Genomic DNA, 15262 nt, shown 5'->3' on the forward strand with positions numbered 1-15262 from the left:
GTCTTTTTCACGGACAAAGTAACCTCCTATTAGTCCATCGTAAAGGAGCTCAATACCTAAAACAAGGTAAGAAAGATAGACATAGACTAGCAACAAACAGCAAATAGAGGCAGAACCACAGTGTGCGTGTTGCTTATGGAAAGAAGTCCTTTACCTTATTTCTCATTGCCCTCAGAAGATCCCGTACTGAGCCTCCTTTATAGGATCTGAATTTTCGAAGATCTGCAAAAGAAATTACAAGATTTCTTTTTGTGTTTTGATGCAGTTTTAGTTGCTGGCCTCAAAAGTAAGGTATGTGTGCCTACAGTCACATATCCTTATAGGTGTGTTTCAATATATAAACATGTACTTTAATTTGAAGAAATACTTTTCTGACAAGTAAAGGTCATGTGCCAAAACTGAGACGGTGTTATCCTTACTTTCCTGTCCCGGCAAACTGGGAACAACAGCATGTAACTCCTTTCCACTCTGATAAAATACTATCCATTACCTGTCTGAAGAGGAACAGTGATGTGCTCTCTCCAGTCCATCTTCACCACCTCTCTTCCACCTCTTTCTAATTGCTTGACTATTGGACCATCTAAAGATTCTTTCTCTATCCGGTCACTAACATCCTGGAAGAGACATTCAGGTTATTTCTAGTTTCATTTCCAAGCTTTTCCCAACGATTTAAAATTGCTGCTTCTGGCCAATTACAGCCTGTCCTGATAACAGAGTTACGATTCTACTTTACTCAATGACAAGGTACAATACAATGCGTTATGCTTGGGCCCGGGATACAGAAGTTTCTGAGATAATGAGTTGTTTCACCCTCTGCCAAAGCCTTTTAATCACAGAGTAGAAGGTAAGGCTGGAAAGAACCTCAGGCCCTCAGCCAGTTTCCCACCCCACATCAGGATTAAGTGTGCATATTCACTGCAGTGGGCTACCCTGTTCTTGAAAACCTGCCTGGCAACACCTTCCCCTGCATTGCTACTGCAGCTGCTAGAGATCTTCCTCACTCCAACTGAAGCTGGTAACATCACGTTCCAGCCCCGCTATAAAAGATCTTCTGTAAGGCTAAGCCAATTTCTTAAGAGATACCACCTACGTATTACAACTTTGCTTCTTCATTCCTCACAGTAAGGTTGTGGATTCTATCACCTCGAACATCCACAAAGCTAGGAGAGACTGAATTCAAGATTTGAAGAATGTTTGCAGGAATCCTTAGAACTGAAAGAACAGAAAAGGTCAACACAAACCTGAAAAAAATGGAGCTGTTTTTCTAAACTCCAAAAGAATGGGTGTTTTAGCACACAGCTGGCAGACGGACGTTTCTGAGGGTCCATGTTTATCATTTGCTCTATTAAATCACGAGCAACTATGTCTTCTGCAAGGAAAAGGGTGATAATTCTTAGGCTGTAGGGAAATCTAATGATGTTTTGTACTTTAGAACACCATTATGTTCTCTACTTCTTCCAACACTATCCTGAACACTAGCCCCACTAGCTCAAGTACTGCCCTCGTAGATATGCTGGGCAACCAACAGAAAGTCAGCAGTGTTTGAAGATCAAAGTTCAGCTCTTCCATACCCTTGAACTACATGAAATAACTACAGTCAAGCTTGCAGGGTTCCAAATTTTGTATCCCAGAGATGCTTTGGGGTACTAATTCTAAGAACTTCAGGAGCTTTACTTCAGGAGTACTTTACGAGTACGACTTTCACCACTGCCAGGTTGGCAATCACTGTGGGTCATAGGTCTGTCATTTCTGTTGGTATTTTAACACCCATGGAAAGCTCACTAAACTCCGTAGCGCTTTATGTTTACCGTGATTTTCTTACCGTGCCTCCCTGCATTTAAAGACTCCAGGCTGTATGCACCCAGCAGAATGTTGGCTTGCCGCTGTAGAGATTTGCCAAAGGGATGGCTGCCTTCAGATACCACATAATAAAAGACACAGCCAGCTGAAAAGATGTCCACGGTATATGTCTGCAAATAAACAACCTTTAATAGCAATAACACTTTTTTTTTCCCCTGAAGACTTTGAGCCATCATCACAGGGTGGTTATTTTGCATCTAAGAGCAGAAGAAAACTTTTCAGAATCACATATTCAGCTGCAAGCCAGCATGAATGCAGGGTTGGACTAGATGACCTTTAAAGGTCCCTTCCAACCCAAACTATTCTATGATTCTATGAATTCCCAGGCATCAACTACTGCGTATCTTAGTCTGACTGCAACAATGTGCCACCGGTTGGTTGTGCTGCCTTCTCCCGGGGGAGCCTGATGGAAAGATGAAGACTTACAGGGTTCTCTTTGCAATCTTCACTCAGCATCTCTGGGGCAATCCACCCTTCGGTGCCTGGCACACCCGACCGACGGCTAAAGCTGTGCCTGCCCACTGCCAGCTTCTTGCACAGGCCGAAGTCTGAAATCATAGCTTTGACTTTCCCATGGGCGTTAGGCATCGAGATGAGGATGTTATGGGGCTTCAGGTCCCTGTGGACTATTATAAACACCCATTTATCCACTCCAGGCAATCCCAACGATATTTGTAAATTTTTTATGTAGTTGCATTGTAAACCTTTCACAAGGCTGAACCACCGTTCCTTAAATCAAAGTCCTAACCTCAAACTATTGTCTTTGGTGGAGGCTCATCACTTTTTTATTCCATCACCACTGGTCATCATGTTTTATATGACTTCTATCCAAAAAACGCAGCACCCCGAACAAATGGTAATGACTAGCTTTACTACTCCAGTGCAGCAGAATGTTACAGGGACAAGGCCGGTCTCAAAGGACAGACACTATTGCTGCCCGCACTAGGTGGCGCTTCTACAACTCTCTCCTGGGCTTGAATAAACAAGCTCCCAGCACCAGACCAGTTTCTCTCCTTTTTTTTAGTTAAGAAAATGTACCACTCTCCATCCAATACTGAAACAAAAGGCATTCTTACCAATACTAAGAGAGTGCAGGTAAGCAAGACCAGATGTCGTCTGTTGCAGGAGAGTGATAGGTTGTAAGCCATGGTGACTGAAGGCCTTCTGCTCAACATACTATAAATTACAACAGAGAAACGGAAGATTCAGCCACAACATTGCTTATCATTACACTCTGTGTAAATAGTACGTATATCCCCTTCACACACACATCCCCCCAAAAAAAGATTAGACTCGATAAATTGTGCTAGCTGGTAACACACATAAAAGAGCCTTTTTTTTTGGCTGAAGGTGATGATCTCTAAAACGTCATTCAGAGCTAGAATTCTATATAGCACTGTGCTCCAGAAGCAAGAGTAGAGGGACTTCAAAGCCCTTAAATCAGTACAGGGATGTCTTTCTAAAGGTCTGAAAACACCCCTGTCATAGGAGTGTGTAATTGTCACAGAGGTGATGGTGGGAGTAATGAGAACATCTCCTGCGGCAGGCACTTCAGTAACTTAAGCTAAAGGAAACTGAAGGCCTTCCAGGGAGAAGACTTTTACAAATTCTGTAGGTTTGCAAGTGACCCATCACCTCCTGTAAAGTGGCAGCACACAGCTCAATGGCTATGTACTGAAACTGCCGGTCCTTCTCCGTGCAGAAATAGCGGATCACGTTAGGATGCTCATCTGACTCTCGCAGCAACTGTACTTCACGGTCTGCAAAGCTGAAGCACTCAGGAAGAATTCTTTTCACTGCAACATCGCGGTTATCAAATGTCCCCCTGCAGACAGGAAGGAAAACCACAGCAACCTTTTACGCTCTCCGTAGACAAAGCATGTACAAACTGAGTGACAACAGAAGACATTTTACAGAGGCATATTAAAGCATTTCCCATGCTGGAAACAGATACATTTGGTCATTAAACATTTCTAGGGGAAGTGAAGTAGTTTTTGCTAGTGCAGAAACACTGCATGAAAATATTCCAGACACATGCAAAATACCTTTTCAAAGTTTCATTTCTGTTCATATTAGATACATGGTTTGTTGTTTGTTTGTTTGTTTTTTTTAAAAAGACATAATGCAAATAAGACCTTCATTGGTCTATTTAATGCTGAATGTACATATTGTCTTCTACCTGTAAACAATTGTCCCTTCAGCTCCGTGCCCCAGTACATCTTTTGGGTTAAACGAAATCTTGCCAACCATCACTCTGTTTGCATCTTCATCTGAACAAAAAACAAGAAACAAGGACCGGTTTAGGATGGGTCAAGTCAGCCTTTTACAACTACACAACCTTCTGGGCCAGTATATAAAAGTCTTTTTGCTCATGTTTAAATTAACAACACAGATAATCAAAACAAACGAACATCTGCATTTTGGTACTCACGGTGAGTAGGCAAATACTCTCTGGTGACCAAATAATCCAACATACAGAGTCAAACACATTCTGTACACACCACCCGACCTCAGGTCTGGAAAGATCATGTCTCAAGACAGTATAAGGGACTAGTGGTTCTCAGCAGACAAACTCCTTCTAGAAAGTTTTATAGATGTCCTGTTGGGTTTAGGAAAAGCTGACTGACAGTTATGGAAGTGGGTTTACTATTCCCCTGAGTAGCCTTTGAAGGGACAAAAGAGTGCACAGGAAGATCAGGCAGGAAGGCAGGCCGTGCTGCATAATCTTTATTTCTTGACTCCAGTTAATTGTAATAATACGTATTTTTATTTAAATGAACTTCTCCCTAGAATGGCTACAGGTTGTAAGAATATACCGCCACAGACAACATAATCCCTCAGATGGCAGCTACGAACTGGATGTTTTTCTAACGCAAATCATCCTGCTCAAAGTCAGGGCATGGCACACCTGCACAGTGTTTTGCAAATGGTCAGACTAAATGAGAACGATGGTCCTTTTCAGCTTTCTGATCTGTGAAGTATCATCAATAAGTATTTTAATTGTTGTGCTGTATCATCATACAGACTGGGGAAATACAGAGACTCGCAATAAAAGACACGGGATCAACCTTACCTCCCTCTTCTTGCTCAGTGGAGAGGCAGCTCCCAACATCAGATGTGGAGATGCTGGAATACGCGGAATGGTTTGATGCTCTGGGGGACATATTTGGTGTGCTGGTAGCTGAGCTCTCTGTCCGTCCATAGGAGGTGTCCAAGAAATCTGCTTCTGGGGGTAGATCACTGGGAGCACGGAAGGGCAGCTTCTGTTGCTGCAAGAGCTGTATCTTCTCTTCCAGCTGATGCTGCCTCTGTTGCTGCTGATGTACACTCTGTGAGAAAGGACCTCAGTTCCGTAAGTGGAGTGAAGTTTCTTACAGTCACGTCACAAAAGGGAACTCTATAGCTATTGGGGTAGCTACATCCAAAAGGTGGGAGGAAAGCTTTCTTGTTATGACGCTATCAGCCAAGTAGGCTGGGGAACTTTCACTCACATGCCTTCAATTTCATTCTGAACTTCCATTGCAAAGCTGAGAAATCACACTGGTTGGTTAATACGGCAAAAGCTAACTGTTACTAGGTTGACTAGGTGTCTTTAAACCACAGAAGGATAAAGGCTTTGATCCAAAAGCTGGAAAACCTGACAATGGTTCAGGTGAGGAAGAGAGGAGTGAAGCCAATGGTGTTAAGATCATGTCTGTGAAAAGAGTAACACATACAAAAACCAGAATTGGTGGGATAAAAAAAAAATAAATCTCCAGAGTTGGCACATTTGCCCAGAGAAATCACTGTTACGTCAAATTTGTAGCCTTTGCTACCCACTGCACATCTGTGAGGAGGGAAAAAAAACCCCTGTAGTGTGTTACTTTCTAACTCCTGTATCATTTCTTGGGCTGCAAAATGTTACTGACTTTCCCAAAACTGAAAAGCACATCAAGCTAAGTCAGCATTACCATTGGATAAGTGATGATAAAAGCCACCCAGCCCACAAGCAGGAAAGTGCTGAGAATGATCGTGGCCATGTCTTTCAACATGGAGTCCACAGGAGCCTCTGGCCGAGGGATAGGCCAAGCAGGTTTCTCCTCAATATCCTTTGGAACAGCAGGAGGCACTTCTGTTGAGGAACCTTCAACGATGTCAATAACCTAAGAGGCAAAGAAAGCTCTGTTAGCTCGGTATCTTCATGGTAAATGGAGCATTTATACGCTAGCCTTTCTGCTAAATAATTTTTAGCAATTTCTAACCCTACCAAAGTCAAAGGAAGTTTTGCATGTGGGAAAAAAAAAGCAGCTGAAAGCCCTAATTCTGAAATAAGGACTGACACATCATCATACCCGTGATTCTACATGCTAAGTACGTGAAAATCTGACACAAAAAATGTGAAGTAATTCCATGTAGCTTTCCTTCTGAGTCCTTCCCCAACTTCTACTCCTTTATATTCTTCTATCATCCAGTACGATGATTATTCTCGTCACAAACCTCTTCAATAGTGGCTTTATCAGAGTCAGCCGGAATCACGTTTTCAGGCCTCTTAGGTAAGTTGCTTGGAAATTTCTCCAGGATCTTTGTAGGGGCAGATAATGGTGTTTCATGGTGCCCTTTAAATAAAAGACATTTGTTGAAATAAAAAGTTGTCCCTTTTTAGGAAAGATATCCTTGATTTCAGCAAGGATTTCATCTTTGCTGAAGAGCATATATAAAGTTGATTTACAAAAGGCTTGGGAACATCACAGAACAAAAGCTCAAATTAAAACACTTTTTCCCTCTGTCCTTCCCAAGCAGTCACAGGTATAGTGATCACAATCCTGAGGAACTCTGTGCTCATGCACTGGCTGTGGATTTGGTTCCTGACCATTAGAGGAACACGCATTATGCCTCCTAGCTGGCTCACTCGCAAGGTAGTTTTGCTCTGTGATGCGGCCTTGAGGCGAAGATCATGTTCTAGATATGAAATGGTTCCGACGGGAATGGATCGCACTGCGCAAGAAGCAAGAATCGATCCAGCACTCAGCTACAATTGCTCTTCACACTCTGGCTCGTGCTAGCCAAGTAAGTGAGAAGAGGGAGACACTACTGTGCTCCCAGGTTTTGCAACTGGAGTAGACAGAGGAAGACTCCTGCTCATGTATAGAGGAGGAAAGAGAAAGGAGGGAAAAGATCGAGGGCACGGGTCATTCAGCGCAGAGGGTTGCAGAGGAATACGAACTGTTTAAAGGGAGCCGCTTGACCAACTGCAAGAGCAGAACAGTATCAACAAAGAAAGGGATCACAGGAAGAGAAAGGTGGCAGTTAAGGAAGCTGAAAGTTACAACCCGTCCCTGCCACAGAGATCCTATGGCATATATCACTTAATTATAAACTTGCATCACTTAAAACTGAACTTCAGACAGTTCATTTTTGAAGCAAAATTATAAATGCCCTGAAAAGTCAATTCCAAAATTTATTAATATTATCTTCAGCCTCTGTGCCTTAATCCTCCATTTGTAACATGGGGAAAAACATGACCCTTTGATCCGTATGGTGAGAATTAAAGTAGCATTATGCACAATAAAAAAATCCAAAGGAACCAGAATACAATATTTAGAGTAAATAATTAATTATCTACACCCCTCTCTGAAGGAGGGGGCAAATAAACAACTTTTCACATATTGAGCTAAGCACTCTTCACCCTATGCACTGAATAAAGCAGGGGCCTTGGGAAAAACAGTATGCAGTTGTATACTTAAAGACATTAATTCATATGCAGATAAGGATGAATTAGAAACTATTAGTAGAATTCAGTAATTACTGCCTGAGTTTAGGCAGTCATTGTGACTGATTTACAGCAGCTGAAAAACAGCTCTGAGGTTTGGATTAGAATTGTCCGCCAGATGGCAATGCGATCCTGCATGAGCAGCAGACCAGGGCCAAGCAAGGGACCTCGGATACCTATTAAAAGCCAGTCGTTCCAGTAGTTGAGTTTGTTCTTTTCTTTCAGTCTGCCTGAAAACTTGACATCCGTACTGGGGGTGATAACACACTCGCCATTGTCTTCAATTGTGACTCCTTCTGTTTTTGGACCCTCTAGTAAGGGTATGGCACTGCCGCGGGGCTAGAAAGAGAGATTATTGTTACAATCAAGGAAGCACTGTGTTCCCATAATATTTAAATAGGCAACTAAGTAAAAAAATGGAGGTCAAAAATTACTGGCAGCAAACTCACCATAAGTAAACACTGCCATTATGCCCTCAGCCACTGCTTCAACAACCTTGGACATTAGACCTTCTAAATTACATGTTGCCTAGGAGATGAGATTACTCTCTCTTTTTTTAGAAAAGTTAAACAAGATCTTTATTTCCTACCTGGACAGCCACAGTGTGAGCAAAACAAAACTATGATGCAGTTTCCTATCTATGGGGAGTTAGTTTGATGAACAAAACAGCAATTTTGACATTAACCACAATGCACCAACAATACCGCATAGCAACCTCTGGTCCACTCCTGCTAAGCTTGCCTGGCACAATTCCTGATGAGCTACAGTTACTTCTTTGCAGCATTTGAAATGATTCCTGAAATATGGTCATGCATTCTAAGGCTTACTGTTAATTGTTTCATGAAATATTTAATTTGCTATGCATTTCTTGATAGCAATCTGCAATTTAAAACCAAATTTCTGTAGATGTACAGCCTTCAGTGTTTTATTTTCTATTTTAATCGGATCCCTTTGCCACTTTACAATGGCAAAGTTGTCTTTTTTTTTTTTTAATATATTTTTATGTATGTTTCCATTTCAACTTTTTTTTAAACCCAGGACGGTACTAATTCTGTAAAGGCACTTTTCAGCAGGTGTCATTCAACTCTTGCAGCTCCCGACTTACCACAACAGTTACTCCTTCATGCACCATTGACGGCGACGCATACAAACTTGTGGAGTATTTCCCTACATACAGAGTTGGTCTGGAAAAAAACCAGTAAAGAAGTAGACAAACGGGTGTTTTACCATCTTAGCTAAAACCTTGGCAACACAATCCTGCAGAACTAATGCATGAGTTTCTCAAATCATCAAAATTTATATCTTGAAAAGCCTGGATCTGTAAAATTGTTTTAAGTACTGCTGTACTATGAAGCCATTCTTTTTAATTATGAAAGCATTATTAGTTGATTATTCACGTCACAATTACTCATTTGACATAACTCATGTCCTATTTCTGCATTATTCAAGAACTGGTATTTGCCAAAATGCTATACACCTTTTTTATAGTGTGAAAGGCAATAAAAAACAATTCCATTCCACATTATTAAGAAACTATTCAACACAGAACATCTGATAAAAGTTATGAATATACATTTCCTAAGTTTATGATTTTTTTTTTTTTGTCTCTGCCTTTAGACAGTAAAAGTTCAAATATGATATAAAATAACGGCTGGAGAACTAGACCTGCTTTTATGTGTTCTTTTCACCATCTTGAAACGTGTAGACCAATCCTTAACTGAATGGATATAAATAAGGTTTTAATGACAAAGCTCTGTCAAATAGACAGTGAGAACAACAGGAATATTGATGCTTACGTCAGTTTGCTCTTGGTCTCTGTTTCCTTTGGGAATGGATATTTCCACTTGGTAATGTGTCCAACCTCCCCAGACATGAACGTCAAGTATCGCAGAGTTTCTATCCCCAGGTTAGTGTGCATAATTTTCCGTAATCCTTCACGCTGCCAGATGTAAAAAGCTACCACAGGAGAAGCGTAATTCTGAATCCACAGTACATCCCCAGACTCACTGTCTACGGTCACCACCAGTCCATCTCCATTAGACACAAAGTGGGACATTTCTACAATATACAAATATATAGGAGATTATCTGGATTGCTGCAGACACTCAATTTTAATAATACATATTAACAGTTCAAGCCTTATGGTAACTCTGGAGTCCGTTACACCTTACATTGCAAAAGAACAGCTGATCAGTGAATCAGCTGTCAGAATTAGGTTGATAAAAGTTCAGTTGCAATGCAACAGCATTGCAGTAACTTTTTCTGAGCGTGCACCACAGTTTAGGTTTGCTTCCTCTCCTGCCATTTTTCACTACATTTTAAAGAGTCGTATCTTCAAGAGCTGTACCTTCTTAGATTCAATTTACCTGAAGCTACCTAACAGGCTCTAGATATTATGGCATGTAAAGGATAAAAACTGGCAGATGCGTATCAACGGCACAAAAATCAGACAGACAGCTTGACCTATTAATCATAGAAAAAAATCGGAATATTTTTGCCTGTACGCAAAACTCATGGTCAATATGTGTGTGTGTGTAACAAAAAAAAAAGAAGAAAGTAAATTCTTACTGTATTTTATGTCTTCATCAGGCAGAGTAGCTGCATAATCAAAATAGGTGGCATTCCATCGCAGCTCCTTCTTCTTGGTGTCATACATTGTGATCGTGTACTCTGTTAAAAAATATACAGTCTGTGAAGCAAAAAAACCTATGAGAGAATAGAATCGATCATCTCAAATCTGAGATACTCTTCAGAACACCACACACACTACTTACTGCTCTCTGCATTTCATTTTCCCAACACTCCTGATAAATAAACATTTCATAGCTGTTAAAGATAATACCCGATCCACTCATATACTGATCCACAGGAAGCCCTGCAGACAGTTACTGCTCACGTTACCAACGTTTTGTTTTTACTGCACAGCTTCTTCTGATGTACTTTGTTTTACTTACAAGTTTCCAAACCCTGCATTCTAAAATTCAGTATACCGCGTTCTGTAACTGAACTATCGTGCTTAAAGAACACATTAATATAGAGGTTAAAGAACAAGTCTGTAACACTTATTCCTGTTTACTAGTCAACACCTATATGGTGTTGGTCTAATTTTAACAGTTATTTAGAATACTGCATTTATAATTTCAGTGGATATACTATATCTCCATTTTCTTTAAACAGTTTTTATAAAAGCTGTATGTTACAGAGCAAACTTGGGTTCACAGCTGCTACTGTTAAACAGAATATAAATGCCACTTAGTCAACAAGAATAATGGACCATGCCTGCTGCTAAAGTTTAAAAAAACCAGTATCTTTCTGCTGCTATAAAAAGTTAATAATTTTTCTGTGTACAGTCTAAAATCACAATTTACGGAAGTTTTTCTAAGAAATAAACTTGAAAGGCTGAACTGATCACAAGGTCATTTGTTATGATCCTAAACTTTAAAAACAATGACAACAACAAATTTTCTTCTAAGCTGCAGAAAAAAAAGCATATGACCTGTTCTCCCAAGATACAGGAGGGATGCTGATGGGCAAAGACTTTCTGCAAATGAGGAAGTCAAGGTCTGCTGTTTCTCCCCAGTCATGAGGTCAATCACGTACCAAATATCCTGCTTTTTACCTGAAATCATAATTTAAGCCACATTACCATTCAGTTGGAAAATTGCACTTCCATCAAGCTTTTCAGTCTTCTTTTTTCTTTAGTAGGCTCATGAACTTAGCATGAATAAAGCATTTTCAATAAAACAATTTCTCATAGTCAGGCTCAGTTTCATCATTTAGCACTACTGGCCAATCCAAAAGGTTCATGAAAAACCATAATTAATACGCAAAATAAAGCATATTTCCATGCAGTCTGTCTGGGAGTCTCTGTATTTTGTAGTCTGCGAACATATTACAATCTAAAAGAGATTAAATTTGAGCTCACCCATGTACAGGATCCCATCTGAACTGCGACAGGGAGATGCCTGCACCAGCTCTGGGATAGTAAATGGAAGTTTCTAGGGGAAAAAAAACCCAATAAAAGCTTATTCATATTGGTGTGATAGTCTTCACATTTTTTCACAGAAAAGGGTAGTCAGAAAACTTCAGAAATCTCAAATGACTTGTTTTTTATTATTTCTTTATATTATTGTAGTGCCTGAGAACTCAAAATTTCAGGTCAAGGCCCTGCTCTGCAAACCCAGAACGGAGAGAAGTCTGTTTCAGTGAATTTACAACAGGAGAAATGCATGTAGAGTGGAAGAACTGCTTGCAGCTGAGAGGTTAGGAGGCCAAGACTCTGTGGTTTTAAGGTCCACCATCATCACTTACAAACTGTCTGGGCTTCAACGTACCGCAGTTTAATTGTCTCACCTATAACGAGTATGAAATGGTTCTCCACAGGACTGTACAGTAACATTTATAAAGGCCGGATATCTTCATACAAATGAAACTGTTGAGAGGGCGAAGCATGAATCTCCGACTAAAGAGTTCTTGAGATACTGCCAAGCCTGTATTGCACTTACAGAATGGGTGACGATCCTTACTATATTTCAAGAGACTTTTAATGGGATGAGGTCACAAGAGTAACGGACAAGCTGCACCAACAATAAAGATCAGGCCTTTGCTAAGTTTACTTAAATATGCTAAAATAACTCGAGTCTTGCTTAAAACTTTTATAATAGTGTTTCTAAACAGAAATTAAATTTCTTTAATTCAAAAAGATTAACAGAATAAAGGAATAGATTCAAATAGATTGCTGCTTCCTGGATTCACCCAGGAAAAGAACCAAGAATCCTTTTGCAAGTTATGATCTGGCTGTACTGCAGGGTGGGAGGAGTGGTGAGTAAATACTAAAATATTTAACAATATTGAAGTTCTTAAGGGAAATCATAGCAGCTACCAGAAAACAGAAACTTGTAGGAAGCCAAACATCTTATCTGAGTATTACCACAAAGTTTAAAAATAAAAGTCAAACGTTAGCTAGTATCTGTGTGTTACATGGATTGGTGACTATTTTGAAAAGGTTCACCACTTCTGTCTGCTTACTAAATCTTACAAAGACATCTTCTAAAGGTGTCAGCACGGAACATATATTAATCCTGCCTTTTGGCAGATGGTTTTAGAAAATTAAGTATTTGGGTGAAGGTGACATATCTGATTTGTATTTTTCCGGGTACACCTTTCCCATCAAATCGTACAGAGATTATTCAGTATTTGGATAATACAACATAAATTTTATTTGTCATTAACATCATTATTTTAGCATGTTACAGAAAAACAGTACAAGTGGACAAAACATATGTGTTGTTGATATTTTCAAGCAGAAATTATTTCCTGACGATCACAAGAAAGGTGGCAACTTTCTGCTCTAATAAAATTAAGTATGTTTTCACTCTGCAAAGGTCCTAGCAACACAACGTAGGGCACTGTCATTCCAAAAACTTGTATCCTAACATTGGCATAGGCAGCAGATGCTGGGTTTTGGCTAGTCTGATCAAGCTTTTCCAAGAAACTGGTGCACTTCCATTAAGCAGTACACAAGCCTGCAAAACTTTACAGTACTGTCAAGAAAGCAGAAAGTTCCCTTGGGGACTTATCCTTCGTGTGAGTCTGATTAGGGCATTTTTCTAAAAATTATCAGAGGAGAGAATTTAAAAAATATACTTACAGTCAAGCCTTCACTATTCTTGCCACCAAGTGTATACAAACTGCCATCATTTGGGTCTGGAAGAAATGCTGGCCTAGGATTTAAGCAGCAATTACAAATGATAAAAAATATACTGTGCTTCTCAGAGAACAGGAAAGCAAGTATGGTCAGTACCGGCTTTACAGAGAAGTTCATCTGACATTAAATTTTTTACTTTGTATTATCCATTTTTTGAAGTTTCATTTATAAACTGTGATAATGAAAAAATATAAAGAAGTTTGAGAACCGATATAACAAAAGATTACTAATACATTTGAAAATTCAAAGATCCAAATGTGGCAGGCAATCACTTGGGTGAAAGCTTTTAAACAAGATCTATATGCTTTCAAAATGCCACAGAATTAAAAACAAACCGAATAAATAAACAAAAGCAGAGAGCATAAGGAAGGCAAGGAACAGTAAAAGAGTTGCCAGAACTAAGTAAATTTGAGAGGTAAAGGCAACCCTCCACCCAAACTACAAAAAAAAGCCAAACCCCAACATCAAACACAAACTACAAAAAAGAAAGGATGTTATCACTGACTTCAGAGACATAAAGTTAAAGCCCCAAATTTTCTAGTTAAATGTGAAATTGCTATGCTGGAGGAACTACTCTGAAGTAACAGCTTGAGGGTTTCATTTGAAGATCCTGGTAGTGATGGTGGTTAGAGTTTCCTATATTTTTAGTCCTTTATTTGAAGAGAAGTACAAAACCCAGAGATCACTCCCCAGCTGTTTCTGTCGTTTTCAAAGCTGCTCAATTAAGATTGCGGCACAGTTAGCACATTTGATCTCCAAACCTGAGCAAGGGCTTGAGAGAACAGTCTGCAGACAGGATGTTTCTTCTCAGCGCTACAAATAAGCGAATTATATGTAGCTAATTCTATCCTTTCTGTACCTGCTCTCTAAACCACCTTAAGTTGACTTATGCAAGGTATGCAACTTTTCTAGAACACAGATATTTTTGGTTCAAATTAAACCAAATTTCAAGAGGTCAGTGAAATCAAACAAGCAGTAAATGAGATAAAGGAAAGACTTACTCTTCCACATGTATTGGCACCTGAAGTACAGGATCTGCATAAACAGAAAAAGTGATAATATTGGCAATTCAATTCCTTGAACTCACTAGATACAGGATTAAGTCAGGCCTGCAACAACTTGCTCCTTTTTGAAAGGCTGATGCACAGAGTTTGAAAGGTGCCATCTCAGCAGCCTCAACGATCTCCTGTTTGGTTGTGAAACTAGGTTTGTAAAATGGGAAAGTACAAAGCACCTGAGAAGTTTTAAACCGTCTGAATTTCTTTGCTCAGTTTTATCCACACTACTCCCCAGCTACCCCTGGGAGGAGACTCAGATCAGATAGCAGTACTGTATTGTATCTTGAGTTTTCTCCTTATTTCTCACTTGGACAGAGCATATAAAGTCTGTTAGAACTGCCTGTATACATGTTAATAAAAACTCTTGCTTCCAATACGTGTGTGTGATCGCTGGGCACTGGCTGACCATAACTTGCAGCAACTACTGTCACTGTGCAGGCTTCAACAACCAATTTTACTCAAAAACAAGCTACAGCTAATGGAAGTTTGCAGAGACTGTGAGAACAGGGATACAAAAGTGCGTATCTTGGTATTTTCATACAAGAAGGCCAGCCTAATGCTTTTTTACTCTGTGTTTTATGAAATTCTGCTACTTGGTGTCTCAGGTACCTCGTGTATCAGGCAGGTAAGCATATACTTTCTAGCCAACTCAACATTTAATTTAAAATGCAACATACAAACTGAAAGCCTAGTGCTACACCTACTGAAAAGAATGGGAAGACTGCCAATGACTTAAGAGCAAGACTCCGACGCAAATCGGAAAAAACTTAGTGCCACTTCCTACTCCGAGATAAAACCTCTGTGACCAGCATGTCACTGAAAAGAAAAACAGAAGTCTGCCAAGGGCTATAAAAAATTACCTCAAACCTGATTTTTTTCATTTAAATA

At 39.8% G+C, this 15262-nt stretch overlaps 1 protein-coding gene across 1 annotated transcript in view; it reads right to left on the minus strand.

Moving 5' to 3' along the window:
* The window catches only part of ERN1 (endoplasmic reticulum to nucleus signaling 1), a gene marked incomplete at its 5' end in the record, with an annotated part of 39876 nt that overhangs the window by 2014 nt on the left and 22600 nt on the right, over nucleotides 1-15262 (minus strand). Inside the window, 19 exons of the mRNA XM_076354112.1 lie at nucleotides 155-222; nucleotides 491-614; nucleotides 1242-1369; nucleotides 1823-1970; nucleotides 2287-2486; nucleotides 2937-3036; nucleotides 3496-3685; nucleotides 4040-4130; nucleotides 4934-5189; nucleotides 5811-6002; nucleotides 6337-6455; nucleotides 7786-7948; nucleotides 8715-8793; nucleotides 9406-9667; nucleotides 10178-10279; nucleotides 11106-11228; nucleotides 11535-11607; nucleotides 13260-13332; nucleotides 14318-14351. Coding sequence (XP_076210227.1) covers nucleotides 155-222; nucleotides 491-614; nucleotides 1242-1369; nucleotides 1823-1970; nucleotides 2287-2486; nucleotides 2937-3036; nucleotides 3496-3685; nucleotides 4040-4130; nucleotides 4934-5189; nucleotides 5811-6002; nucleotides 6337-6455; nucleotides 7786-7948; nucleotides 8715-8793; nucleotides 9406-9667; nucleotides 10178-10279; nucleotides 11106-11228; nucleotides 11535-11607; nucleotides 13260-13332; nucleotides 14318-14351 — 2525 coding nt within the window. The remainder of the gene's footprint in view (nucleotides 1-154; nucleotides 223-490; nucleotides 615-1241; nucleotides 1370-1822; nucleotides 1971-2286; nucleotides 2487-2936; nucleotides 3037-3495; nucleotides 3686-4039; nucleotides 4131-4933; nucleotides 5190-5810; nucleotides 6003-6336; nucleotides 6456-7785; nucleotides 7949-8714; nucleotides 8794-9405; nucleotides 9668-10177; nucleotides 10280-11105; nucleotides 11229-11534; nucleotides 11608-13259; nucleotides 13333-14317; nucleotides 14352-15262) is intronic.

This window comes from Aptenodytes patagonicus, chromosome 16 (assembly GCF_965638725.1).
Source record: "Aptenodytes patagonicus chromosome 16, bAptPat1.pri.cur, whole genome shotgun sequence".
Classification (NCBI taxonomy): Eukaryota; Metazoa; Chordata; class Aves; order Sphenisciformes; family Spheniscidae; genus Aptenodytes; species Aptenodytes patagonicus.